Genomic DNA, 26,213 nt, shown 5'->3' with positions numbered 1-26,213 from the left:
AGATGGGCTGGGCAAGGTTTAGGTTATGCTTTCTGGAATAATAATCCTTCTGCAATTATTGCTGGCTCAAATTCAGGGCCGTGCACCAAGAAGCTAGCGACCTTGTTCTTTGTGTAGTACAGAGCTTCAATTCTAGAACGCTATACAGTAATAATTTCCATGGAATAAGCAAAGTAGTCCACTTTTGATGTAACTTGACGCATTATGATGACCTCCTGCATGGACGGATGATGTGCAGAGGTTCTCCTCGGGGAAATAATGATAAGGGTGAGGGGTTCGTCTGAAACTCGACCCCTTCACATGTGAATTTAAAAACTCAGCATCATACGTCACCAATCTCTGTGAATCCCTTCGTCGGTATAGGTCGGTTCCCAGCTTGGAAGATTTTTCCTAGTCTTCAGGGTTTTCTAGTCGAAAGGGTAGGATCGGAAGAACGTTTTAGTAGACCGTTCTCAGCGGGAGCACGCCAGCCACGGTCAGTCGATGGTGTGGTAATAAGCATCAAAGAATTTAGATGACGTCATTCAGTTCTTTTCTGTAGATCCACATAGGGCTTAGGGTAGAGCACTAAAGCACGTGGCTGAATTATCACATGACTTGCATTTTGGAAAAATGAATTTCCGTGACGGAGATTCCGGCGCGGAAGGAAAGAGGCAGGGCGTTCATCAAGCGTTTGTTACTGGCCTGGAGGCGGTAATACTATTCCTTAATCCAGTCTCAACCCCAGCCTTCACCATGCCTAGAAAGCTACGAGCAGCTGCACAGGCAGCTGCGCAATCAATGAGTGAGTCAATTTGCTACGAGTTAACTCCTTTATCTCTCAGCTCGCCCTTTTTCCCCTCTGTTATTCAATTCTAGTTCGGACGAGGATAGACACGACTAATCGTTTCATAGAGAATGTCGCGCCTCCACTTGGAGATGGGTCAGATGAAGAAATGATTGAAGCGCCTCCGTCGCGTGAATCGTCCGCTCCCGTAGTACCAGACGAAGCAGAAGATGAGGAAGACGCGAAGGAGGGAGAGAACGCAGGAAAAGAAGAACAAGAAGGAGCTTCTTCATCGAAGGCGGAAGAACCCGATACCCCAGCGCAACCTGCGTTAGCACAGGGCGAAGGAGAGGAAGCCGCAGCAACACCCGCACAGGACTCTAATCCGCCGTCACGACCCGATACCCCGACACACCTCGAGGCTGGCCGCGTCTCGGCCATCCCTCGAAAACGACGCATTGGCCGTCCGCCAAAGAACCGCCCTCCGGACTGGGATGCGCCGGCTGACGGATCGCCACAAATCCATGTGAGCACTCCAGTTAAGAGGAGACGTGGCCGTCCGGCTGCGAGTGGAGGGCGATGGGGTCGAGGCCGCGGGCCGTCGCACGTCACGCAGGTCCCGATCGATAAAGAAGGGAATATGATGGATGTCATCGATGATGAAGTGGCTGTTCCCGGCGACCCAGAAGGTGACACGAAGGTCGATAAGAATGGTATACTGCAGGGTGGACGTGAGTACAGGGTTCGGACGTTCACAATTCTCAACCGTGGTGAGCGACAGTACATGTTGTCTACGGAACCGGCGAGGTGTATTGGGTTTAGGGACTCGTATCTTTTCTTCCAAAAACACAAGCTACTGTACAAGATCATTATCGACGACGATGCCAAGCGCGATTTGATCGAGAGAGACATTATCCCCCACTCCTACAAAGGTCGCGCTATTGGTGTGGTGACCGCTCGGTCTGTGTTCCGGGAATTTGGGGCTAAAATCATCGTCGGTGGCCGGAAAGTTATTGATGATTATCAAGCTCAAGCTGCCAGAGAACGTGGCGATGTGGAGGGTGAGCTCGCTGTGCCGGAGGACAAGCTCCCCCCGCCAGGAGAACCCTACAACAAGAACCAATATGTGGCATGGCATGGTGCTAGTAGCGTTTATCATACCAGCACGCCTGCTGTTCCTATACCTGGTACTGGAAAGGTGGTGGATTCCAAGAAACGGAGGGTTACTGTTACAGGAGACAACTGGATGTTGGAACACGCTCGGGAAGCTGCGTAAGTCAATTTATTCCCAATTCTATCCAGAACGGTTTACTAATTATATACAGCAACTTCAATGCCGTCCTATCACATACACGCCAGCAGAACCTCGGAGGCGTCTATGACATTCACACGAACATTATACACTATCCCAAGATTATGCAACCAACGCACGCTCGTTGGGAGAGAGTACCTCCTTCCGACGCTCGGGGCGCCAATAAACTTACGAAAGAAATGTCAACGCTCACGTTGTCGAACGGCGTTGTCGAACAGGAGAACGCTCCGCCAGAACCAGAAACGGAAATCCAGGACAGCAAGCCGGCCGGAGAGACATCTACCATCTTTTCTCAAGTCCCATCCGCTCTCGCACGTCGGTTCGCCGTCCTCGACTTTTACACTGAGAGCCCAACATATTCGAACTTGGGCATACCCGGTCCCGACGGTGACGTCCATGATCTGGGTTCGAACGGCTTAATTAGCGTCGCCAATCCTAAACATCCCGAATTCGTGAACCCCGAAATCCTTGACGAATTACCACCTGACTGCAAGGAGGCTCTCATCGAAGCTGCCTCCCACGAATGGGAGTGGAAGTCGAGATGGTGCAGCGAAGTGGATGATGGAGCTAGGGTTGCACCGCGGAAGAGCTATGCGTGGTTTCCTTAATGCTTTAACGCCATTTTCTCCTTCCGTGTATCTGGCGTAAGATCACAATCATGGCTTCTATTTCTAGCTCGATAGGTTTCTTTCTTTTCCTTGTTGATTATCTGTTTGGACGGTGTAGGTCTGGTGGGAAACGGGAGTTATCTAGCTACTAATTTAGTTTTACTCAATTACTCAATTTTAATCCTCAGTGACGTTTTGCTGGGTTGAGAAGCGGCTTTCATATTCTGAGGTTCATATGACACGAGTGTGAACTGCAAATGGGCATCAATTGCGCTGGGGAAACATGATCCACAAAACATATCTAATGACATGATGGCGTAGGAAACATAGGCCCTTCAAATCATCCAGAAAAGTATTCACTTGGTAGATTATTACAGAGTGGGATACACAGCGTGGACAGAACGGAGGTAGCGTGCTCGGACGGGAGTGGCCAGTAGTCAGGGCAAGGGCGACACGTCTGGGCTTTCGCTCTCGCCTCAGCAGAGGCCTCGCGGGGTAGTTGGTACAACTAGATAAGTAATTACGCCGCGGAGAAGAAGGAATCGCAACGAGCCGACGGAAAAAGAACACAGTGCTTGGCTAATCGTAGTGCGTCATGATAACGATTCCCTGTTCATCATATGTGTAGGGGGAAGAAAAAAGATTAAAGTAAGACCAAAGAGACCAAAGCACCAGGACCACTCTCACATGGCCATTTCCGCGCGTAACTTCTCCAACTCGGCTTCCTCGTCTTCTTCTTCTGCTTTCTGTTTCGCTTTGGCGGCTGGAAGGCTGTCAGTCGGAGTTCGCTTTTGAGGTGGGAAAGGGAGAGCCTTACGTTCTGCATTCGCTGGCGCAGGTAGCCGATTGAGCTGATCTGCAACTGGTACTGTGCCTGTGTGGAGCATGCGCTCGTCCATAGCCTCCTGCTCCATGCCCTCGAGTTCCGCCTCCAGATCTTCTTCGTCCACCTGCTCGCCGAACCCCGGGTTTGTGATTGCAATCGCGATTTCGTCGTTGATGGCTTGTTGTTCCCGCAGTTTGTCCCTGAGTCTGTTAGCATGCCAATTCCGCTATGTCACCAGCGGTACAGTAAGGGACGTACATTGTCTCGTCGACCTGTTCGACGGTCATGCCGTTGTGAATCTTCTCCATAGCTGCACCGGCGGCCTTCATGGCGGCCAGGGTCTCGTGGTTAATATTGGCGGCTTCAATAGAGTATATCTGCTGCTCAAGCTGTACAATCTGAGCCTGCGTCTGTTCTAAGTTCTTCTCGTGCACCTTTTTCCGTCGGAGCGCGGCTTTGGCGGCTGCGGTGGTGGTCAAATCAGCATGGGAACTTGTATAAAGGTCCCATAATATACACACCGTTCTTATTCGTGGTCACGTTCTTTTTAGCGATGGCCTCTTGTTCGTTCATTTGGTTTTCTAGGTGCTTTTCTCGCTTCTGTAGCATGTCAAGGTGGCTTCGAAGCTGGAGGATTGCGTTCTTCGGCGCTTCCTTGCGCTTCTGCGCGGCCGCACCACCGAACCATGACCACATTTTTGGTAGACGACTTGAGTCTTTCACTATTCTCCTAGTGAAACACGGTGGTGAAAGTGGGCGACAGGCGATAGATACTAGTCTCGCCGCAGGAGGAAGTGTCTTCGAAACGGTAGAAGGTAAGAAGAGATAAGTAGTGAGGGGAACCGCAAGGCTGAACAAACAGGTTCGAGAATGTAGGCAAGTGATTTGCGACTAGATCTAAATCTACCCACTAGGCAAGGCGAGCGACTCAGTCAATGAAGCCAGAAACTTGGAGAGATCGAGCGTGAAAGTGATAAGATGGAACTCGGGCGAGGGAGGTGTTTTCCCCTCCAGGCGTCAGTCTTCCTTATGACATACGCCACTGGCCTATCGGAGGGAAATAATCACGTGCTCCCGCTAATACAGTACCATCAAACCAGATGATCTCTTCCGTTATATTCCTTCAGATATCAAGTCTAAGAAGGCAACTATATTATGTTCCTTCCACAGAATGAACGGGCCCTCTCCTTCCACAAGGGCGTTCCTGGCAGATATTCTCTCCCTGCCGGCTGACTCCAAAGTCCGCTTTCTTGGTTGGTGCGTAGCCGTTGCCTAGATACCACACCAGATCAAGCAAACAACCACCAACGGAACATGATCTACATGAGAAGAGAGCATATGAAAGCTATTATGCTAATTTTACACTCGGCGACTCAGCGTTAAAACATACAACATTTCAACTGGCCGCTTAGTCCTTGAACATAATTACCCCCGGGCCAAGAAGCCGAAGCAGCCAAAGCAGGATCCTCCATCGGTATCTGTGGACGTCAATGCTGTCTTGGAGACGGTGACGTGGGAGGAGCTGTGTGTGGGCGCGTGGGTCAATGTCATTGGTTATGTGCGCAGAGAGCCTGTACAGAGCCTGAAGGGAGAACCGTCAGACTCTGTGTATGTTGATGCCGTGGTTATCTTTCCGGCCGGAGCGGTCGATCTGGGTGAGTATGAGCGGATACTCTGTGATTTATTGCTGGTTGAGAGGATGAGGGCACGTGAGTGAATGAACCTGAGTCTGATGTTCATGTATATGTCATTATCCATTAAGCTCTAGATAATACCTGTGCGCTACTTATAGAGTATTTCCAACCTGCCGAGATCCGATAAACAATGGTATCAAACTCCATCCGTGCAAAATGACTTTTGAGATCCTGAATCTGTCGACTTTCGCATTTCGACCTTTAGATGAGCTGCAATGATTGCATCAGACCTCCGTCTTCTCTCTTTCCTCCGCAACAGCAGCTGCCAACCGCTGTTCCAAGCGCTTCCGCTTCCTCTCCAACTTCTTCTTATCCTCCTGCATCCGAGTAATGAGCGCACTCTTCATCCGAATCTTATATCCATACTTGTAGAACACAAACGGTATTGGGATAATGGCCACCTCAAGCAAGCCCAACAGCGTCCCAGCCCAGTTTGGACCTAGCCCATCATACAGGTAAGTGCCTACAAGCGGCATAACGCCTCCCAGGATACTGCGCATCACCGAGTTTCCCGCTAGCGCAGAGGCAGCATACACACCATAGCTGTCCGTTAGATAGTTTGAGGCGTAGATAAAAACACCAGCGTTTCCGCAGCCGAAAAACACACCAGCTAGGATGGGCACAATCCAGGGGATAGATGCAGGGGAGCAGGTCCACGCAAACCAGAGCTCCCCGGTCGGGATCAAGATCGCAGAGATACAGACGATTGAGACCATGGCCTCCGGCGGTACTTTGCCAGTTTCTGGGTCGTGCTTGTGGCTGTTGATCATGCGGCGGACTAAGGGTTCGCAGGCGATCATGATCAAGCAGCCAACCCCAATGCCGCAGAAGGCCAGGCCAGACAGGCCAAGAGACCAGCCACGGATTTGGCGGAAGACGATAGGGTACGCTGTGAAACAGAGGTAAAGAATTCCGTAGACAATGGCAATGTAAATATTCCAAAATATGCTAGAGCATGTCAGCACAGGGCCAAGAAAAAGTGTGGCTGGCATGGTGGTCTTACCAAATGGGCTCAACAACGGCCATGACGAAGGGACGACTCAAATTCACTTTGAGCATCTCAACAAGGCTGGCCTTTTGGTCATATCGGCTCCACCAGCGCTCATCATCGGTTTCTGCACGTCGTTGCGCGGCTTTCTTCTGCAGGATAATAGGACTATAAGTCTCTTTCATAATGCAGGCAAAGCAGAACGCAACACCGGAGAGAATCAATGCAATCCAGTTCATCCATCGCCAGCCTAGGTATTGCGTCACGAAACCGCCGATGATAGGACCCAAAACTACCGCATCATTCAATTAGTGGCTGGTGGCTTAAAGAAAGTGAGGATTATCAACGTACCCGGACCGTTGATAGGTCCAATACTCCATATGGAGATGGCCAACGCTCTCTGCTCATCGGTCACAAGGTCCGCCACCATTCCAGGTGCGGTTGAGATCATGACGCTTCCGAACAATGCCCCGATAAACCGGACGATGATCAGCGCCACAATGGACTTGGCCAGCGCGCAGGGAATGATCAGGACCGTGAACACTCCCAGGCACGCAATTGAAACCGGCTTTCGGCCGTAGACCTCGCTCAACGGGGCCATGAACATCGAACCAATAGCCAGACCGATCAGGTAAAAAGTGAGCCCCAGCGTGACGATAGTTGTGGAGGAGCCAAACTCGTCGGCGATTTGTGAGATTCCGGATGTGTAAGACGTCGAATGTAGAACACTTTTGAGGGTCAGTTATCCTGAACTCTGAAAAAAAAAAAAAACAGCCCAACCCTGACTGACTCACATAAGCAGTGTGTTATATGAGAGCATAGCAATCGCCATGGCTTTGTACTTGAGCGACCAGTTTTTCGGATTGGCCTGGTCATTACCGTCCTCAAAGTCGACCTCGTAGTTGGGATCCATTGTGCCTGTGGTCCCGATTGATGTGAGTCTTCTGGCCAGCTCGGGCTCAGACAGCCTTGAACGAGCCGTTATAGTACGGCCCAGGGCGGCGATCTGATCATCGTCGATGGAATCCTCTGTGGAGGTTGTCTCAGCTACCGAATGTGTCTCTTCATCGGCGCGGCTTTCGCTATGCTGAGCCATTTTGGACGGCTCCGCTGGCTCGCCAGCTATAGCCGACATCTGGTCTTCGAGTGCGCTTCGAGTGCGCTTCGTGCTCTCGTGCTCTCGTGCTCTGTCGGCCACCCTGCGAGGACTTCAAGCCAGATATCGTGCTCAGTCAATCTATGGTGGTTTCCTGAAAGTACGTGATGGAGGAAGTATAAAGGTGGAGCTGCAGACAAGGCCAGGAATGCTTAGGACGTAGGATATGACGCGTCTGCACTGTATACGACCGGCAAGGGAGAGTAGGGGGATATAGTGTCGTCAGCTGCATCAGGGAATATGGGGGCAGGAGTTGTTTAAAGTTGTGTGTTATGTGGACGACGTCGAGGGCCCGCAATGTCTCAAAAGCTTGACCCTCGAGCAGAAGAAGAAATTTCAAGAATCGGCCAGCCTGGGGATGATTTGCATTCTAATAATGCACTGATACACGGTTAGTGCTAGCGGCCCGAAAATCTTTGATGGGTTTAATGAGTAGATGTCCCAGGGCGTGGGGCATCAAGCAGACAGCAGGAATTAGCGGCCTTGGAGAGCATCAAGAATGGGGTTCTCGCCACAATAATGAGCAGAATTTCAGGTTCAGCCGATCCCAGTTGCAGAAAGAGGCAGAAAACTAGAAGGGATGGTGAACCGGGGCTGCGATGAATTACACATTCTGGCGTAATAAGAGTGCGACTGTCCCTTCCGGAAACAGCACGTATCTATCACGTATCTATTTCGACCTCGGCACTCCGCTGGGGGAGAGGGGGACACTCAGATCTCCCTGGGTAGACACCCGTTGTTTAGCCGGACAGAATGCCGATGACGAGGCGAGGACGAGGACGAGGAGAGGTTTGATCTGGAGACCTCATTGGCATGACCAGGCTACCACCTGCAGGGCTGAAATTCCGTTTATGGCTCGAAGATGGATTTTGGACTGACTGGACTCACTGGACTGAATGGACTGAATGGACTGAAAAATCAAAGGCCACAAGATCCACCGTCGCCCCATAGCAGGAAGAGGCCGACTCCACGGGGGATAGCCGAGCCTGTTTGTTACTTTGGGTACATACATTGAGTACCGAGTACTTCGGTATGGTTCACAGAAGAAATCTTGGTAATTATCCAGTTCTCAACATCGTCTTTCAATATGGTTAGCATCTAGTAAGCATGGCTAGCAAGTGCATAGACTAAGGAGCCTGCTTGGCACTGCCTGTACGAGAATTCCATGATTTTAAGGACACCGCATCCGGCCCCTGAACGTAAAGACGAGGGATATTCGCCCAGTCAAGAGACATCGATTGCGGCTGGCCGCCCTTGCCCCGGTGCCGGTTTCCCGAAGCCAAGCATTTCCATTCCAGAATGGCCTTCGTATGGCCTTAGTCAGGCCAGTCAGGCCAAATCAGGCCAAACCAGGCCAGATCAGGCCTAGTTGGGCCAGCTCTGGCTGCACGGAATCATGCCGAGACTAGACGCGTTGACTCATGCAGCTGTGCTTGGGTACCCACGCTCCTGCTTTGCTTTGGACGCAGGCGGTCTTCCGTAGAGTGCAGCACCGACAAACACTTCGCAACACGAGGTCTAACAAAGCCCATCCCTGACGACCGGTTTTCTGGATAGGCTTAACTGGCTGGTACGAAGGCCCGGTCTCCAGCCTCTGCATGACTCGTATTCGGCCAGAAGGCCGGGGTAGTCACGTGCCCTGCTTTCCAGCTCTACTGTGCTAGTTAACTTTGGTGCAACTTACAGTATCCTGACTGTAGTACTGTCAGTAGACGAGGGATGTAGTCTGGCCTCATCTAGTCTGGGACCGGGAACGCCAATTTAGCTTGTTAGCTTGGCCAACCTCATCCTCAAGATTCTTTCTCATCATATGACATTATAGATCTTGGGCCTGCCCCTTCTTGTCGGACCCATCCTGCCTCGGTCGTCTGTCTGATTCCAGTATCCCCGCATAGTCGTTCCAGCAGAAAACAAACATTTACCCCGCAAGGTCCAGGTTGGCGATATAATATATTTTATATCTTATCTGCTTGGTTCCAAACACGGGACAGGGGCTTCCTCAGAGCCGGCGCGGCTCAACGAGGAAGGCTGTATTTCCAGTCCAGAGTGCCTTTGTTGATGAGGCACTCAATTAACTCGATGCACTCTTCGCTATCATCAGTTTTTTATTTTTATATTATTTTATTTTTTTTTTTATTTTAGTTTTAAATTTATTTATTTACTTAAATTATTATTCCTTTTCCTTCTTTTCTTTTATTTTTTTTAATCTTCAAATAGCCAGCACCAACGCCAAATTGAGGGAAACGGCTTTAAGGCTAGCTTGTCTCCTCTTCGCTTTGTTCCTAACTTGAATCTTTCTAAACAATAATCTTGGATACGAGAGCGGTCGAGTGGACCAGTCCTAAGCGAAGGGGCTCTCTAACCGAGCCGACGAGCATGGTCCGCTCTGTCCGCTTCGCTTCGACAAGATCATCGCTCTTAAATGCTCGATCCTGGCTTGAGAAGGGCGCCTCGATTCCTGTAATTTTCCGTCGCTCTTCAACGAAGCGTTCGAGCCAAAGGGATCTTGAGGCTGGTAAATATCGTACGTGAAGTGCTTGTGAGATCGGCCTGGGCGGACGGATTGCACTAGCTCATGAAATCTGCCCTTCATGCTGGCTGTAATCGCGCTATGCATCGCCGCAATTGGCTTCATCTATCTCAACCATGTGAATAAGGCCATGTACAATGTCCCTGAAGAGGCTCGCAGGCTATCGCCCCACCGCTGGACCGTCGATCAGATCAAGGCTGCATACAAAAAGGCCGTGCAGAGCCCCGATTGATGTTACCAAAAGCCTGCCCCCGAAACAGGGCCGGCGCTATATCGTTGTTGGGGGTTCTGGTTCGTTGCCAATCAACCTGGGCCGGGGCCAACTCATCGACCTGCTGCATGAGTGTGGTCCCGGCAGCGTGAAGTCTCAGCCGCTTACCAGTATCTAGGGCTCGTTGGTAACTGGATTATCTCGCATCTCGTAGCTCGCGGGGAAGACCCGGCAGCTATCAGGGCCTTGGATCTTCAGCCACCGCGCCGTGACCTTCTCGATCTCGGTGTGACCTTTGTGAAAACGGACATTGTCAATGAGGCTGCAGTGCAGAGTGCGTTTTCGCAACCATGGCCCAGCGCCGTGGCCGACCTGCCGTTGACTGTTTTCCATAACGCTGCTGTAATTCGACCAGCCGATCGCCACAAGGCCTTCCTCCCCTTGGTTCGCAAGGTGAATGTTGGCGGGACTGTCAATGTGCTGAAGGCCGCTAAAGCGGCCGGGGCTAGCTGCTTCATCTCGACGTCTTCTGGCTCCGTCTGTATGCGGCGGCCCGCATTCTGGATTTCCCCTTGGGCAAAAACGCCGCGGCACGCCGTCCAGGTCCTCAGCGATGAAACCGAACTTCCCAAAGAGCATGACGAGTTTTTCGGCACGTATCCCATTTCGAAACTGGAAGCGGAAGCCCTCGTTCGTGCAGCCGACAATATCAAGGCCAATTTCCGCACGGGCTGCATCAGACCCGCGAATGGGATCTCTGGCGTCGGTAGCGAGTCCAGCGCAACAATCATTGGATTGTACCTGAAGATGGGCGGCGGTCCAACGTAAGAATCCTAGCCCTCATATCTCCTCAGCAAAGCCCTAATCAGACCTAACTCTCATAGCTGGCTCCATCCCGTAATCCAAAACCTCGTCAATGCTGAAAACGTCTCGATCGCGCATCTCCTCTACGAGCAACGCTTAATCGAACATACAGCGTCTCCATCAGCCCTGCCGAATATCGGCGGGGACGCCTTCATCGTCACAGATCCAAACCCAGCTGTATCATTTGGCGATTTGTATTTGCTCATGACGACGCTGGCCACAACGCCCGTCCGTTTCCCCTACGTGCCTCCCGTTATCATGCTTATACTGTCCCATTTCGTCGAGTGGTATGTCCTTCTGCGTCTCTTTTACTTTCCCTGGCTTCCTGAAGTCACGAGCGACTTGAGGAGACTACAGCCGGCAGTTTTTGCCATTTCAAATCCCCATCTGATTGTTGATGATGGACGCGCGAGAAAGGATCCGCAAGATGGGGGACTGGGGTATAACCCACCGTTGACTTCGCTAGATGGGGCATGCAAGGAATTGGTGCATTGGAACCAGCTTGCTGTGGAAAAGGGAGCTGCTGCTATTATGGGGAAGGTAAGGCCGTACTGATAGTTCGGGGCAGATGGGGATTGAATGAATCTTGAGCCAACCCTTCAGCCCGTAATTATGCTACCAGCGACTTAGGCTCCTTAGTAGTAGTGATTTCAAGTGATACTCATGCAAGGAAAAGTGCGGGTGACATATCATTAATCAACTTGATTACTGTCAGAACTAGTTGGCTACCGCCGAAACATCTATGAGAATAGCCGGGTGCAGCCCTACCAGAGCACCAACCCCAATTAAATACACTCAGAAGCCGGCGAGGGCGCTTAGTGAGCCGAAAGCCGTTCCAGCGTTGAGATCGGCACTGTGCAACAACTGGCGGGGTTTGTGAAGCTCTAGTCTCCGAGGATTGAATCTGACAGACTGAGCGAAGCGATGAGACACGATATTCGGTACAACCTTTGTGTCATCGGTGGTTCCAGCGCTTCGAAGCATCTTGCAATTTGAAAACTGGCCTAGATTTATGGTTAGGTGACCGTGATAAGTCTTCGAGCTGCGCCCGGGCCATTCAGGTCAATAATCTTGGAAAGATCTCAAAGTGACTGTTCGACTTCACCCGACAATAAAGCTGACCAGAGCGTAGAGGAAGTCGGCAACATCGGATCCGTAATCAGGGCATGACACTTTTACCGTGCCTGTTGCTGAGCATGTTGCCGTCTTTGCTCCAAAATCTTCATTCGCAAATCCTCGGCGGCAAGTTCCACATCAAGAATGGCACCAACACCACGTCGCCATGACTCTTCCAGCCCAGTGATTTCTCCCTGACAAGATTCTTGTGCAATCTTTCGTTGTTTGTTGACACTCTCTGTTGCCTCCTTGGTCTCTGCCAGTTCCTTTTCAAGCGCCCTCAGTATGTCCTCCAACTGTGAGTTTCCAATCAACCACGCATTTTTGCCGCTTTCTTCAAGAAGCGAAAGGTTCTCCTGCCGCGATGACAAGTGAGAGCTAGCAGTGTAGGCTCTCCGCAGCGTCTGTCGCCACTCATCGAGGTTGGGAGCGGAATCCGCGGAGCGAGTAGGTGGCTCAGGGGCCTCGTAACGCGCTAAATCGATTCCTCCAGTCAATGGCAGACCAGCTGCCTTTCGCTCGATTTCCTGCTGGATCAAGGGCGAGAATTTGGGCTCAGGAAATTCGGGAATTGAGGGATGGACTGAGGTCTGGTAATCTGATGAAAGCTCCGACGCGATCAACTTCTCCGCGTAAGCTCGAGCCTCAGCAGACGGCGTTGCATCGATATCTACACCGTATTAGGACGTCAATTTCAAAGTTCGCACAAAGACTCTTACACGGGAGAGAGTCGTGAGATTCATCGACCAAAGGCATCGTGAATAGCTGTCTTGGCTGCTTTGAGACTGTGAAAGGGATAGTGGAATGGCTCAGGTAATAATGGCAAGTACTTCAGTTGATTGAATGTTTGAAGCTTGTCTTTTGATCATGGATGCTGAGTCGTCACGTGTAAATGATTACTAAAACCAGAATGCAGAAACTTATCCCATCTTGGAATGTGCGGGGACTTACGTCCAAATCGAGAAGGCACGATCTAACACCAAGGCTCCATCCAGCTGGACGCCCCGCAGATTGCAGGTATCAGGGCCTTGGTGAGATCATCGTTTTCTAATCGGCGCTGCCGGGATAGTACTTTATACTATCGAATCTTACAGCGCTTCTGAGACACCGCTCTAGTACGTTCATGTCTCAGCACGCGTGATTGCTGTACTTGATTGGCTCCGGTATTGGCGAATGTGCAGTTCCGCTTTGGTATGCCAGTCGGCGACAGCACATGCTGAAGATCGCCGCTGCCTTCAGTGCGCATTTCTCCGCACAAGGCCAGGAGATCAGCAGATGACCCTCGCTTCTTGAGAAATCCTTCTGTTTACGGCGCGGAGCTTTCGTAGTGCACCAATCAAAACGCATCAGAAGGAACGCGAATGCAATCTGAACCGGGGGATAAGCAGGTTCAGGCTTCGATGCTATCTTCAACAAACTGAACGCCAATCACGCATTCCTGCCATCCGCCCTCACTCAACTCAAGAGGGGCTTGAAAATCCTCCGGCCCGCGTTCAGGCACAGTCAAAGCTCAGTCCTCGGCCTTGCGCTGATCAAAGGCATTTGAGCAAGATAAATAAGCTTAGTCCGCCCTACGTTGCCGCTGGGTGGTAGTCTTTATTGCCAGTATCTGACAAGGCGGACGTCCTCGTTGGCGACTGAAAAATGGCGAATTTCAGACTCTACCTTGCTTTTGTCGGAACTTTCATCTTCGCCGTGGTATTGCTGCAACTGATCTCCGTTCTTCATGGTTTCGACGACTCCCCTGTGCTCGAAGCTAGTCTGCAATGGCATGATCGGTCGTCAAACTACGTTGGGGACGATAGCATCTTCGTTGTGGGGGCCGGAAAGGCAGATATAACTGGGTAGGGTCGATCCTTGTGTGTGTATTGTTTAGGACCACTAACGCCGTGTTAGTCCTGTTGTCGAGGTAGGGTTCGGTGGATATGCCGACCTCGACCAAGTTGGGACGGGTCTACGCCAAAGGTGCGCAAAGCCTCAAGGTGTAGAGTATAGCACGGTCCACGATGGCACGCTGATTCATAATAGGCTGTACTCGCGAGCATTCATTGTGGCAAACCCTAACAACCTCGAGCAGACCTGGATCTATATAGTCCTTGACACCCTGACCGGAGACACTGGGGTTCGAGACGGGGTTTTAAAAGGTCTCGCCGAACTGGGAAGTGACTACTCCAGGTATGGGGACCACAATCTTGCTCTCACAGGAACACACTCCCATTCGGGCCCGGGCGCTTGGTATAATTATTTACTGCCTCAAATCCCAAATAAAGGCTTTGATAGACAGAGCTACAATGCCATAGTTGACGGCGTACTGTTATCCATCCGGAGAGCCCATGAGAGTCTTGCGCCTGGGCGCCTTACTTTCGGCACAATAGACGTCGAAGACGCGAACATCAACAGAAGCCCATACTCTTACGATGCCAACCCTGAAGAGGAGAAGGCGCGGTACCCTCACAATGTTGACAAGACGCTAGAACTTCTGAGATTCGACAGAGAAAATGACAACAAAACAATGGCTGTCTTGACGTTCTTCCCTGTGCATGGCACGTCCCTTTACGGCAACAACACTCTCGCCAGTGGAGACAACAAGGGAGTTGCTGCGTGGCTTTTTGAGAGAAGCGTACAGGATGATTCAAGATTTGCCAATGACTTCGTGGCTGGCTTCTCTCAATCGAATGTTGGCGATACGTCTCCGAATATCCTCGGGGCATGGTGTGACGATGGATCCGGTGAAGAATGCCGATACTCTGACAGCACATGCGGAGGACAAAGCACCACATGCCATGGGCGCGGGCCATTCTTCCGTGAGGACAGTTACGGCGCGAAGAGCTGCTTTGAGATTGGACGCCGTCAATACTCGGCTGCCAAGGAATTGTATAGCCAGATGGAGACCAACGCCATTCAGATTCGTAAAAGCTCCCAGGTCAGCTCGTTTCATCTATTTGAGGACTTGAAGGGCTACACTTTTCAATCACCCTTCAATTCCAGCACTCTGACCACATGCTCAGCTGCTCTGGGATTCTCCTTCGCTGCGGGGACGACTGACTGGCCTGGATATTTCGACTTTACTCAGAATGACACCACACCTGCAGAGCGTAACCCTCTCTGGTATATAGCTCGTGGATTTCTTCACACTCCGACGCCTGAGCAAAGGAAATGCCAAGAACCTAAAGACGTCTTGCTGGATGTGGGAGAGATGAGTCTTCCTTATGCTTGGACTCCGAATATAGTAGACATACAACTCCACCGTATTGGGCAGCTGATTATCGTGACCTCCACGAGCGAAGTTACGACGATGGCCGGACGGCGGTGGAGAGAGGCAATTGCAAAGTCGGCAAGAGACATTCTCTCAATATTTGACCCTCTGGTAGTCTTAGGGTCTCCGGCGAACAGTTATGCGCACTATGTGACTACCGAGGAGGAGTATAGCCGGCAGCGCTATGAGGGAGCCTCGACACTTTACGGACCCAACACTCTGGCAGCATACGTTAACCTGACGCTGACTTACCTACCCTATCTTGATGAGTCCGCGGCAGCGGGTCAATATCCTGAGCCATCGGGGATTGAGCCGCCAATCAACACCGAAAAATCTCTGAGTTTCATTCCTTCCGTCGTGTACGACGGTCATCCGATTGGTAAAGCGTACGGGGATATTATCACGTCCGCTGGGAATACCAGATATGCACCGGGCGATGTAGCAAGCGCCACTTTCATCGGTGCCAATCCAAGGAACAACTTGCGGCTAGAATCAACTTTTGCAGCTGTTGAGCGACAGACAGACGACGGGCATTGGGAAACAGTGCGGACTGACAGCGACTGGAGTCTTGTGTATCGGTGGAAGAGGACCAATACCGTCTTAGGGCACAGTGAGGTGACTCTGCAATGGGAGATAGAGGACGACTACTACGCCGTGGGTAGTCCTCGGCCTGTGCAAGCTGGAGTCTACCGATTCCATTATTACGGAGATGCTAAGGGCCTCAATGGGCGAATTGAAGCATTCGAGGGTGTTGACGAGCCCTTTACGGTCGTTGTTTGAGCATCGCATGAGCGAGGTGATTGTGACGATAATGATGTCCATGCGAGCTTTTAGCAGGACTCGATCTTAATAATATGCGTTATTGACAAACATCCTAGTTCCATTGTTCTCTAATTCTGTACGTTTGGCGTTTCAAATTGGCGCCGCCAACTTCAGCGCCAATGAGTTTCTGCAACACCTCGATCGAGCCTTGACGCGCGCCACTACATCTTTGCTGGTAGCCAACCGTTCCACGCCAGCTACAGGCTAACAATAGCCAGTAGAGCCTGCTCCAGCTTCTGCAGATCTAGATGGGGTCCCAGGCAATCAGCTTCCAAGCTCTGCGAAACATTCCGGTGCATAAAAGGTCCTTCCCCATGACCGGAAGACCAGCCATCGTGTTACTCGCTCCATTCTTTCTTTTGTGTTTTTCCTTTCTTCCTTTTACCTTGTCGCTAACTCTTGTTCTTTCATTCTTCAGCATCGCAGGTCATTATGCCTCCTGCTAATATAGCATAAAGGGACCGCCGCACTACTACTGCGATGCTCACGCTCGCTCAGTCCGTTAGCCGCCTACGCTCCTTTTCCGACCTCCTTGCGATGATTGTCCTTTTCTATCTGCTTTTGTCTGTTTGCTCGGCTGGCCCGATTTTCTTCACTCCTACTCTAATTGCTGAGCATGACGCACTGGATGCGGCCTCTACCGCTTGGCGCGCTTCAATGCACTTCCTCATGGCCAGAGATGACGGCGATGATGACATGCCACTGGTTGTCATCCCAGTTACCCCAGCGCCCAACTATACTCCTGCTACACAGCAGCCCACCTACACAGAGGCGGGAATCGAGTCTGCAACCAATTCTCCGACTCCTATCCCAACTGATGAGGACACCCCAGTAACGAGCATGACACCAGCTACTCCTACGACAGAATCAACCGCGTTCTCCCCTGAATCAGCCACTTCGGTGACAGCCGGAGTTGTGGAGGACCTTCCGTCTGAGACTAGTGCCAGCCGTTCTACCTCTATGCCAACTGGAGTCATTGGGAACCTCCCAAAGGGGTCTGAGACTATTGTTAGTCATACTACCTCCACGCCAATGACGACTGGAATTGTTGAAGATCTCCCAATGACTGAATCTGAGACGCCCAGCCCTACTAACGCTGCAACTCAAAGCGCATCTTCACCTATGCCGACAGATCTAGAGCAAGATGAGACTGGAAGTGGTGTTCCATCCACCTCGCATACGCCAGCGTCAACCCATCACGGCCCAACTTCAGCTACAACCCTAACTTCGGTTTCAGCCACAACTTCAAGACCGGTCATCCCTGTCGAAACGAGCGCAGTATCTACCCAGACTCAGGATTCGAGTACCCAGCCTTTCGTCAGCGGCGGGACTCCAACCTCGAAGGAGACGCCATCGACCCAGGCACAAGCCCACATAGGCAGCCCTCCCGCCAGTAACGCTGCTACCACGCCAGTTGACGAAACTGCATCTAAAGGGGGAATTAGTGCTTCGACGAGTGATCGTACAACAACCACTCAGACAACTCCGGTCATGGTCATAGTAACGCAGGGCGCAGATCCGGAGCATCCCACAAGCCAAACAATCTTCTGGCCTGGCCGAGGATCTAGCTCGAGCGCTGTGACCTGGGAATCTTCATCACCTTTAAACCCTACTACTTCTACATCCGCACACGCGCCTACACCCACGCCGGTCTGGACCTGGGCTTGGACCCCTACCTCTGCAAGTACAGTTACGGCAATTTCCACAAGTTTAGAAACATCCACATTACCAGGCAATCAAGAAGAGGAATCAACAACCACTCTCATGCTCTCGCCCACATCTACAACTCTGACTCCCAACTCAATCTCTGAGGAACCCACTTCCACAACAACAGTTACGGAAATCTCAACCATTGTGCAAACATCCACATTGCCAGCTGTTTCAGCGTCAGAGCCGGCGCCAGCAACGGCACCTACATTTTCCAGCTCCAATCTCGGCGAAGAACCAACGTCAACCACCACAGTCACAGTAATATCCACGATCGTGCAAACGTCCACACTACCCCTTGACTCGGAACCCTCGCCGACAAGTACGGTCTCAGCCACAGTCACTCCTATGAGCCCATTCAGCTCATCCAGCCTTGGCCTAGAGGAAGAACCAACTTCGACAACAACTGTTATCATAATCACCACCATTGTCCAGACATCCACGCTGCCAGCAGATGCGTCATCAAACACAGAAACAAGGGCTCAAACTCCCCAATCTCAATCCCAATCTCGAGAAACGATCACCCTCACCGGCACAAGGACAGCCACAGTCTCCCATACAGCCACAATGACTGCAACAGCAACGGTGACGGCCGCCAATGTCGACACCAATCAGGAGAACCAGGTCAATGCCTGCGGTACTGGAGGCGATGCGACGGGAGCTGATGGCGAGTTACTGCTCGTCCCTTGCACGCCGCCTGGGTTTGCCACGATCACAGTGACGGTGACGACGACCGTTACAGAAAGAGAGCCTGCTCAGACTATTACGGTCACAGCATAGCAGTCCCGATCCCTACTCTTGTATAGCTGTCTCAATTTGTCCAGCTTAACGTGCGTGTATGTAGCAGTAGTGTTATACAGGAATATTATGGACTAATAAATTACCTAACCCGTTATTATTCTTCTTCATACGTGGATTGCAAGTAGAAATTGTATTAGCCAACGTGGATAGACGGGCCGTCAATGGTTATATACTGGCAAGTTACCTTGTCTGATGCGTGATACGGACTGTAGCTTCCAGGAACCTGTATAAGACACTTCAGTGCTTCTGGTAAACTACCTAGCTGTATAGCGCATGCATCTTTACTTCAGAAACTTGCTATACCTCTCAAGCTAGGCATGATGAGCATCTGGTATGTCTAATGTGGCGAACTATGGTAGTTGCGAAGTACATTCTGGCATTAGCTAAATGACATTCAGGTCTGCCTAAGTTAGTCAAGTACATGCTCTCATTGGTATTCTTGAAGTATGATGAATAGAATTTTTTTATAAATCATTTCTGAATACATTTCTGTTTGATCCGAGTCCCAAACACGGCAAATCTTGCTCTGTTGATCTGGGAATACTCAGAACCAAAGCTCATGTCTGGGTCCCTAGAATGGCAGCCCACCGTCGTCACAATAATATCTATTCCACCATGTACATCATTTCCAACTGGAAGCCTTTGCGAGAAGGTCCGAAGCCCAAAAATTGGCTGTTTTGACCCTGGATTTCTCATTTGCCTTGCGAGGCGGGGCTGCCCAGCACATTGAAGCGGAGACAGTGAGGGATCGGCGCTTGAAGGGCCTGAACCCACGCTGATCGTGCCCTCGTTGTAGCTTCGTAAACGGTGAACCGCGGCTGCGGTTCGCGTCAGGCTTTGGCAGAAGCCCATCGGGCCTTGTAGGAACCCACCGTGAGCGATGACAACTCTCACTAGACATGGCGGGATGTGTCACGGAAACTGTTGGCCCTCAATCCACGAAAAACCCTGCAATTTTGATTTGCAGTTTCGATTGCTTCTAAGTCAATAACTGCAGGCATCTTGTTGTTCCCATTGTAAACTCTCACTGTTCGAATTAGCGAGTATCGAGAGTCATATTTCAGATAGGAGACCGCCCGCTTCGGCAAATTTGGCCTGATATGCCTTCAAACTAGCCCATTGTCGCAATTCCTCTTCATCACGATCGTGGTCACTAAGATAACTCATAGCCCGCCCTTGCGTCTGGGGACTAGATGGCCCCTTCGAACTTGGACCCAGGCCTTCCAAGCGGACTAGGGTGTCAATGAATGCGGACAGATATGCCTCCGCTTCGGCTTTGGTGAGCGGTTGGGGCCCTGCTGTAACTGGAGCAGTTGTTGACGACTTTGATAAGTCCAATAAGGTCGATGCGATCTGGCGGATCTTAGAGGTCTAAGCAGTAGTTAGTATTGACCTATATACTCACGTCGCCATTTCCACTTACAACGCTTGCGCCGTTAGGCTCCATATTGATTTCATTGACAGATTGTAGAAGGACAAACAGGTCCCGAATCACAAGTTGGCGCTCTTCAACCATGATATTGCTGATGTGATCGGTGGGATCAATACCATTACCCCCTAATGGAGAATTGACGGGAGTGGGCTGGCGGCTCTGATTTTGATACATTTTCCAGGCTTCGTGCAGACTCCAGTACTTCTCGACCAAATAAGACCGAGTCGCAAGCTGGCTAGCGTAAATATTGGCCTTTTGTATTTCATACTGGATGTGGCGCCTCGCGGAGGAGGCCGCGTCTTCGCTATTGAGCATCATCTTGACATCCTCTCCCTGACTCACTGGAGCGCCCTCCGTCAAAGACAAAGACAGCTCCTTTGGAACATTCGCTAGCGCCAACTTGCTTTTCTGTAAACATTCGTATATGACGACCCTTTGCCGGTCCCAATCGAAAATCTGGCCTGCGCCAAAAGCGGTCTCCCAAGCCGATATTGGATTATAGGAACTGTATACGCGCACGTTGGCATTGAAACCCACTAGGCGGGAGACCTTGTGAGCCGGTTGCTGATCCAGATGGGTTGGAAAGATGTATTCGTCATCTATCTCTAGAGGTAGGGGCGGATAGCGCTCCGTGGGTGTCTCAGGAGGCACATGGATTGCTGAGTCATGAGACCCCATCTGCTGCAAGGTTCGATAGCCGACTAGCGTTACATAGAATAAACGGCGTCCAAGTTCCACCTCGAGAATGTTAGCCGAGGGTTCAATCTCCTGCGAATGGAACGAGGACGAAGACGCCGGGCTCGTTGGACCTAAGGGTGGGACACGGGGTTGAGGCAGGGTGCAGAGGTTATAGACATGTATCATGGTCAAGCATTCTGCAAGATAGGCTCTACAGGATCGGAGATTCCAGATATAACCTGAGCAGAGACCAAGGAAATAGCTGGTGGCGGCGTCGTAAACGGTGGGATTACGGTCGAGGTACCCGGCACCCCGCGCCTGGACAGCGACGTCACGACACCTCTTGACCAAGGCAGTGGAGTGCGGAAAAGCCGCTCTTTCTTCGGGTTTCATATGCATCTTCGGTCTTCGGGGAAAGGACGCCACGAGGGTTCCGATCATGCCGGCCGTCATGGCTAGAAATGTGTTATGCGTAAGATCTTCCCTCCGTTCGAGCGCGGCGCGGTATGTAGGCTCATGCGGAACCGGGATTAGCGGATGGATGTATGTAAAATAGTCGTCAATGAGCAGTAGCATAGTGGGCAGAGAGCAGATCGATTCCAGCGATAGCGCGCCTGCCGTGGTGGGTGGGAGGCCAGTTCCCGATAGAGCCGGTGATAATTGTGTGGATTGATCTGGGGAAGGCGAGTTCGCAGCGCCGTAGGGCGTCTCCCCCAGCTTCTGCTTCTTGAAAGCTTCGGCATGGCGATTTGGCGGACCACGGCGACGAGTTGGTCTCTCATAAGTGCATGGGATGTTCAGGCTGGCGCATGACCGACAGGGGGGACCACTGGTGTCACACTAGGTACCCCACGCTCACCGAGTCAGTTTGGTTGGGGTAGCTTTCAATCGGGCGAGTTCAATGACTTGCGACGTACCTTGACTTTCCTAATACTACAGGCATCGCAAGCCTTCTGCAGCCGGGTTCGTTGGTCCATGGATACGCAATTCGTCAAGAAACCGTTTCCATAGCCTTGAGTGCTTCAGGTGGAAATCATGGTGGTGGGTCGTCGGCAGCTTTCAGTAGCTGGAGAACCCCGATTAGCGCATGATGACCGGCATAATGAGGCTGCTGATGGAAAAACGAAGAGTGGAAGCCAACGTAAGGTAGAGGAGAAAGGCGGGGAGGAAGAGAGAAAGGAAAGGAAGGAAGCGGGAGTCGGATGCTTGGTATGAGAGATTTCTGGAACATTGAGATTTAAGGTTCAACCAACCATCACTGCTCACGGAAGCCGTCGCCGAGTGACCGAGAGCCTTCCGTTACTTCCAGCCACGAGACGGCCCCGACTCGAGTGCTGGTTGCTAAGAGATGACAATAGCTGCGGATCGGCTTAGCCGTATCCGGCATTCGGCCACCTGCCTTCCATCATGATTCTGTCCAACAAGACGACCCTTGAGGCTCTGTTCTATGCAATTATGCTCTGTACAGCCGGGGCGACCTTGTGAATACGATGGTCTCCCGAGCCCGGCACTGAGCCGATGACCGACAAATCTGACGAACCTGAGTAATTGAGAATACAGGCATACTACCATATACATAAGCACGAATGCACAACGTCATATATACGAATTCTCGAATGAATGCACATCGCCCTGGATCTAAACGAACGAAAGGCGTGCAGGGAGCCACTGAACGCTCAAGTATCTCACCAGATGCCATCCGTTAGCCCGTTGAGCTCCAACCGTGAATGCCGACACCGACATAACAGACATAACAAACCTATGCGCGAATTCCAGGGTTGCGTTTTAGGCCTTGGCCGCATGAGGCGAGACGCGAGAACGGCGAGACTAGACTACGTATAGTATGTGAAACTGATGATGATGCCCAAGGGTCCTGAGTTAACACTAAACAGGGAATGGTGTGGGGTTGCCCCTGTTGGCTTGTGGCAGTGCGAGCGCGGCTGCCTAGCAATGGGGCTGGCATTATTGGCCGTTCTTCAGGTGCGAGACGGTGATCAGCATGGACTGGGATTCCTCCAACGCTGGATATTTCCTTTTCCAGCACATGGCACAATTTCATACCGATGCACACATGAGGATGACTATCCTGTACAAGCGAATCACCTGAGGTATAATTATGGGATGCTGTCGGATGAGGCGCCGGGGCGGAGAGGGGATCTGCCTAGTAAAAGGTAAAAGGGTCGTCTCTGGCCTGTCGTTTCCGTTTACCATTTGGGAAATAATACCGCTGGCTCATTGCATTCCCAGCGCCTACCGGGGCCCAAAAGGCCCCAGCAGGATCTCGAAATGAGGTAGGAGGTCCAGCACGTTTCACGCTTTGTCTAGTGTCGAATTGACTTTCGCGTACAAATTTACTGAGCACAGCCGAGGCGCAGATGAGGAATGAAGTCAAGATTCCAACTCAATCATGCGGGATCGTACAGTGGTATAGGAAAGACTGATAAAAAAAGCAGACCGTGCGGAGCGATCGGGAGATCATGCAAGGGTATCATTATTGTCATGATAGAGTACTTCCCTTTCCGGCTGTCCGCTCAGAAGGGGTCGTCGGTTTTCAATGTCGACCGCCCACATCGCCGCGCCGACAGCGGTCGACATCAAGAAGAACATGGACAGCACAGGGACCAACTGGAGGACCAATGCTACCGTCCCAAATCTGCCCTGGGTGTTAGTATTCAGACTCACAATCGCAGGCAAACACTTACGTCGTATACTGCAATTGCCGCTTCCGAATTCTCTCTTTCCTCTGTTGTTTGGTGAGGTCCAAGAGCTGAAAGTACCGCCAGTGGTGAAACGGTCCGCCGCGGTAGCCAGTCAAGATTAGAAACATAGGCGTACCGGCGACAGGGATGAAGTTCAGCGGGAGAAGAAAGATGAACTCCAGAATCTGCCGCAGAGAGAAAGGAGAGTAGACCGCACTTTGCGTCGGCTTGCCCAGTCGCTTTACGACATCGTCGCCTTGCGGGTATAGTACGCGAGAAGCAGCGACCAACTCCCCTTGACCCTCGCTCACCAACACCGCATCGAAAATATCCACAAGCGTCTCATCGACGAAGAATGCCTCAAATAGTCCGGCAACGATGGCAGCTCCTTCACCCAGAACTAGGAACGCACCACTGACCCATGCTCCGGCGCCTTGGAAAATGGCGAGGAAGGCTACCTGTGGCAAGTATGCGAATAAGAAAAGGATTGTATATATGAAAGCCGAGAGCAAGACAATTGGTATCAGGCGTGCTTTGAAGAGAGGCCAGAGGAATCGGTGTGTGGCGAAGTAATAGATCCCCTAAATCGATCGGTATTAGCGAAGCTCAAGACCATGAGCTTGGTATAAGGAGCATACGCGCAAAGGATAAAGCCAGGCAGCTGTGTTTAAATCCCAAGCCATCACAGACAGTCACGCTGAGCTTCGGGCTCTATCAAATCAAATTATAATAGCAGGCAAGAGTGTTTATAGGTCTGGGATAAGTGTTGCCTGCTGATTCGAGGCGGAATATTGGCAAGTTTGATTGGTGCTTTATCGATAAGCAGGCAGGCAGGGAAGGCGGTGAGCACCAAGCTATATAACCGCACAGATTTCTCCCATTTCTCTTTCTTTTCTTCACTCAACTGATCACACCTTCTTATTCACTCTGAAGTCCTCATCTCTCAATGGATCATCTGGAGGGGAAATAGAAGGTTAGAAGAAACTTTTCCGCCGACTTACCCCAAATTCTTCTCTCCCTCGTGGAGCGTTTGGAAAAATTCTTCCGCGGTACATCTCAATCACCTTGCTACATTCTGTAAATTTTGGCCTGCTTAATTGAACCGATCTGATGGGGCAATGCTGTAGACATAGTACATTGTGGTCGTATTTCTGTTCAAGGTTATTCCGTCTGGGCCATCGGGTGGCAAGTCATCCTAGTCGACAACTACTGCTCGTGAGGCTGATACGAGGTGCGGGGCGGATAGCTTCGCCTGAGCGCTGATCAAGTGTCTTGACTGTCACGTCGATTCCCACGATTGACACGTTGGAGTTAAATAGCTGGGTTGCTGTCTTCTCCGCTGTAGTAGATACCAACATCTTTGAACATGGCCACGGATGCTGAATCTAACTATGCCGTCTTTCGCGAGTGCGTCTCGAGCGTCATCATTGCAAGAAGCAACCAGCATAAGCCGAGCAGGACAAAGCGCAAAGCCTCCAAGATAAAGGCTGCCAAACGAAGAGGGAATTCCGATTCCACAGATGAAACCTCACCTCCCAGCACGCCTGCGCCTGCAGAAGAGAACCCAGAAGAACTAGCTGATTTTATCGATGTACGGATTGCTTCCAGTTTCACTATATACATTTTTCCGACTGTAGCTGGCATGATGCTAACTAATAGTACCGAATAGTTCGTGGCCACGGAAATCTTCACCACTCTCCCAACTTCTCTACAAACTCTCTCTTACTCTGCAATTCAACACTCCCCGGCCCTCTCAACAACCTACTCCCTCCCCCTGACCCATTCAACCCTTGAGTCACTCTCAAACCCCCTCCCCAGCACAGTAACCGACACTCTGTCAACCTACACCCCAGACCTTGAGTCCCCATCGCTCCTCAACAAGGTTCTAGCAGAATATATCCCCGCCGTGACACGCCCACCTCCTGTCTGGGCGAAAACACGCGCCTCGGCGTGTGAAATCTGCGAGCGCGACTGGATCCCGCTGTCCTATCATCATCTAATACCCAGAGCGGTGCATGACAAGGTCATAAAGAAGGGGTGGCATGATGAGTGGATGCTAAATAGTGTTGCGTGGTTGTGCCGCGCTTGCCATAGCTTTGTGCATCGGATGGCGATTAATGAGGAGCTGGCAAGGGAGTGGTTTACTGTTGATAGGATCTTAGAGAGAGAGGACGTGCAAGACTGGGCGAGGTGGGTAGGGAGGGTGAGGTGGAAGGCTAGATAGCTTGTCCTGGTATAGAACGCCATTGTGTAGATTAGTCGAACTGATGTACATTTTTTATTATCCTCATGATCCGTGGTAGCCATGCTATAGTACATTCGCTTGTAACCAAACCCAGTGTAGTATATGCTTTATACAAGAAGGTAAGTAAGTGTAAATGAATAGAAATACAATAGTAGTATTATCGGAAAAGGGATGGGCGAGATTAGAGGTGTCTCTTTTCCGAGATTTCCTCGTAGCACTGGATCTGGTCCCCTACTGCGAAATCGGTCCAGTCCTCGAAGCCAATACCACACTCGGTGTCTTTGCGCATCTCTGTCACGTCCTTTTTGACGTTCTTGAGAGATGAAATGGAGCCTGGGACCTGTTAGTGACAACTCGTGCAAAATACAAGTGCGCGTGTGCTTACCGTCATAGATGGTCTCTTGTCCTCTCAATACGCGAACCTTCTTTGTCCGGTTGATTACTCCATTGCGTACCTTACAACCTGCAATAGATGTCTTCGCGCGTCCTTTGAGAGAGATTT

General features: G+C 51.1%; 11 protein-coding genes across 11 annotated transcripts, besides 1 other annotated feature; 6 read left to right on the top strand and 5 right to left on the bottom strand.

The window, feature by feature from the left end:
• Positions 1–26,213: part of a sequence feature (contig 1.68 76..250663(-1)) that runs on past the window's edge.
• On the top strand, positions 736–2,883 carry ANIA_04239 (chromatin structure-remodeling complex subunit RSC7; the record flags this gene model as incomplete). Its single annotated transcript, XM_656751.2, has 3 exons — positions 736–784; positions 895–2,038; positions 2,092–2,883. The coding sequence occupies 3 exons, from the start codon at positions 736–738 to the stop codon at positions 2,684–2,686; spliced, it is 1,788 nt and encodes a 595-aa protein (XP_661843.1). The 3' UTR covers positions 2,687–2,883.
• On the bottom strand, positions 3,370–4,208 carry ANIA_04240 (ESCRT-III subunit protein SNF7; the record flags this gene model as incomplete). The annotated part of the gene is made up of 3 exons (XM_656752.1): positions 3,370–3,718; positions 3,771–3,975; positions 4,034–4,208. 3 exons carry the CDS (start codon positions 4,206–4,208, stop codon positions 3,370–3,372), a joined length of 729 nt encoding a protein of 242 aa, XP_661844.1.
• ANIA_04241 (MFS transporter) lies at positions 5,431–6,795 on the bottom strand (the record flags this gene model as incomplete). Its single annotated transcript, XM_656753.1, has 3 exons — positions 5,431–6,154; positions 6,210–6,486; positions 6,546–6,795. 3 exons carry the CDS (start codon positions 6,793–6,795, stop codon positions 5,431–5,433), a joined length of 1,251 nt encoding a protein of 416 aa, XP_661845.1.
• On the top strand, positions 7,249–7,925 carry ANIA_04242 (uncharacterized protein; the record flags this gene model as incomplete). Its single annotated transcript, XM_656754.1, has 2 exons — positions 7,249–7,450; positions 7,747–7,925. 2 exons carry the CDS (start codon positions 7,249–7,251, stop codon positions 7,923–7,925), a joined length of 381 nt encoding a protein of 126 aa, XP_661846.1.
• Positions 9,727–11,594, top strand: ANIA_04243 (putative 3-beta hydroxysteroid dehydrogenase/isomerase family protein; the record flags this gene model as incomplete). The annotated part of the gene is made up of 4 exons (XM_656755.1): positions 9,727–9,874; positions 10,306–10,915; positions 10,976–11,495; positions 11,586–11,594. 4 exons carry the CDS (start codon positions 9,727–9,729, stop codon positions 11,592–11,594), a joined length of 1,287 nt encoding a protein of 428 aa, XP_661847.1.
• On the bottom strand, positions 12,131–12,827 carry ANIA_04244 (pre-mRNA-splicing factor SPF27 family protein; the record flags this gene model as incomplete). Its single annotated transcript, XM_656756.1, has 2 exons — positions 12,131–12,741; positions 12,791–12,827. The coding sequence occupies 2 exons, from the start codon at positions 12,825–12,827 to the stop codon at positions 12,131–12,133; spliced, it is 648 nt and encodes a 215-aa protein (XP_661848.1).
• ANIA_04245 (neutral/alkaline ceramidase) lies at positions 13,284–16,193 on the top strand. The gene is made up of 4 exons (XM_656757.2): positions 13,284–13,915; positions 13,968–14,036; positions 14,100–14,246; positions 14,352–16,193. The coding sequence occupies exons 1-4, from the start codon at positions 13,716–13,718 to the stop codon at positions 16,105–16,107; spliced, it is 2,172 nt and encodes a 723-aa protein (XP_661849.1). The 5' UTR covers positions 13,284–13,715; the 3' UTR covers positions 16,108–16,193.
• Positions 16,630–18,636, top strand: ANIA_04246 (uncharacterized protein; the record flags this gene model as incomplete). The annotated part of the gene is made up of 1 exon (XM_656758.1): positions 16,630–18,636. The coding sequence occupies one exon, from the start codon at positions 16,630–16,632 to the stop codon at positions 18,634–18,636; it is 2,007 nt and encodes a 668-aa protein (XP_661850.1).
• On the bottom strand, positions 19,399–21,909 carry ANIA_04247 (uncharacterized protein). Its single transcript, XM_656759.2, has 3 exons — positions 21,685–21,909; positions 20,081–21,607; positions 19,399–20,028 (listed from the first exon to the last, which is right to left on the bottom strand). The coding sequence occupies exons 1-3, from the start codon at positions 21,742–21,744 to the stop codon at positions 19,711–19,713; spliced, it is 1,905 nt and encodes a 634-aa protein (XP_661851.1). The 5' UTR covers positions 21,745–21,909; the 3' UTR covers positions 19,399–19,710.
• Positions 23,243–24,149, bottom strand: ANIA_04248 (EI24 domain-containing protein; the record flags this gene model as incomplete). The annotated part of the gene is made up of 3 exons (XM_656760.1): positions 23,243–23,420; positions 23,470–23,924; positions 24,105–24,149. 3 exons carry the CDS (start codon positions 24,147–24,149, stop codon positions 23,243–23,245), a joined length of 678 nt encoding a protein of 225 aa, XP_661852.1.
• On the top strand, positions 24,378–26,036 carry ANIA_04249 (HNH endonuclease; the record flags this gene model as incomplete). Its single annotated transcript, XM_656761.2, has 4 exons — positions 24,378–25,057; positions 25,136–25,656; positions 25,811–25,830; positions 25,867–26,036. The coding sequence occupies exons 1-4, from the start codon at positions 24,833–24,835 to the stop codon at positions 26,034–26,036; spliced, it is 936 nt and encodes a 311-aa protein (XP_661853.1). The 5' UTR covers positions 24,378–24,832.

This window comes from Aspergillus nidulans, chromosome II (assembly GCF_000011425.1).
Source record: "Aspergillus nidulans FGSC A4 chromosome II".
NCBI classification, from domain to species: domain Eukaryota; kingdom Fungi; phylum Ascomycota; class Eurotiomycetes; order Eurotiales; family Aspergillaceae; genus Aspergillus; species Aspergillus nidulans.
Note: the sequence above shows the minus strand (reverse complement) of the source record. Positions and strands in the feature narration are given on the sequence as shown.

Bases quoted from the DNA above. Each gene is read 5' to 3' on its own strand.
- ANIA_04245 (XM_656757.2), top strand. From the start codon at position 13,716: ATGGCGAATTTCAGACTCTACCTTGCTTTTGTCGGAACTTTCATCTTC. The intron at 13,916-13,967 runs GTAGGGTCGATC...ACGCCGTGTTAG, and splicing joins GGAAAGGCAGATATAACTGG to TCCTGTTGTCGAGGTAGGGT. The intron at 14,037-14,099 runs GTGCGCAAAGCC...GATTCATAATAG, and splicing joins GGGACGGGTCTACGCCAAAG to GCTGTACTCGCGAGCATTCA.
- ANIA_04247 (XM_656759.2), bottom strand. From the start codon at position 21,744: ATGGACCAACGAACCCGGCTGCAGAAGGCTTGCGATGCCTGTAGTATT. The intron at 21,608-21,684 runs GTACGTCGCAAG...TGGGGTACCTAG, and splicing joins GTAGTATTAGGAAAGTCAAG to TGTGACACCAGTGGTCCCCC. The intron at 20,029-20,080 runs GTAAGTGGAAAT...ACTACTGCTTAG, and splicing joins AGCCTAACGGCGCAAGCGTT to ACCTCTAAGATCCGCCAGAT.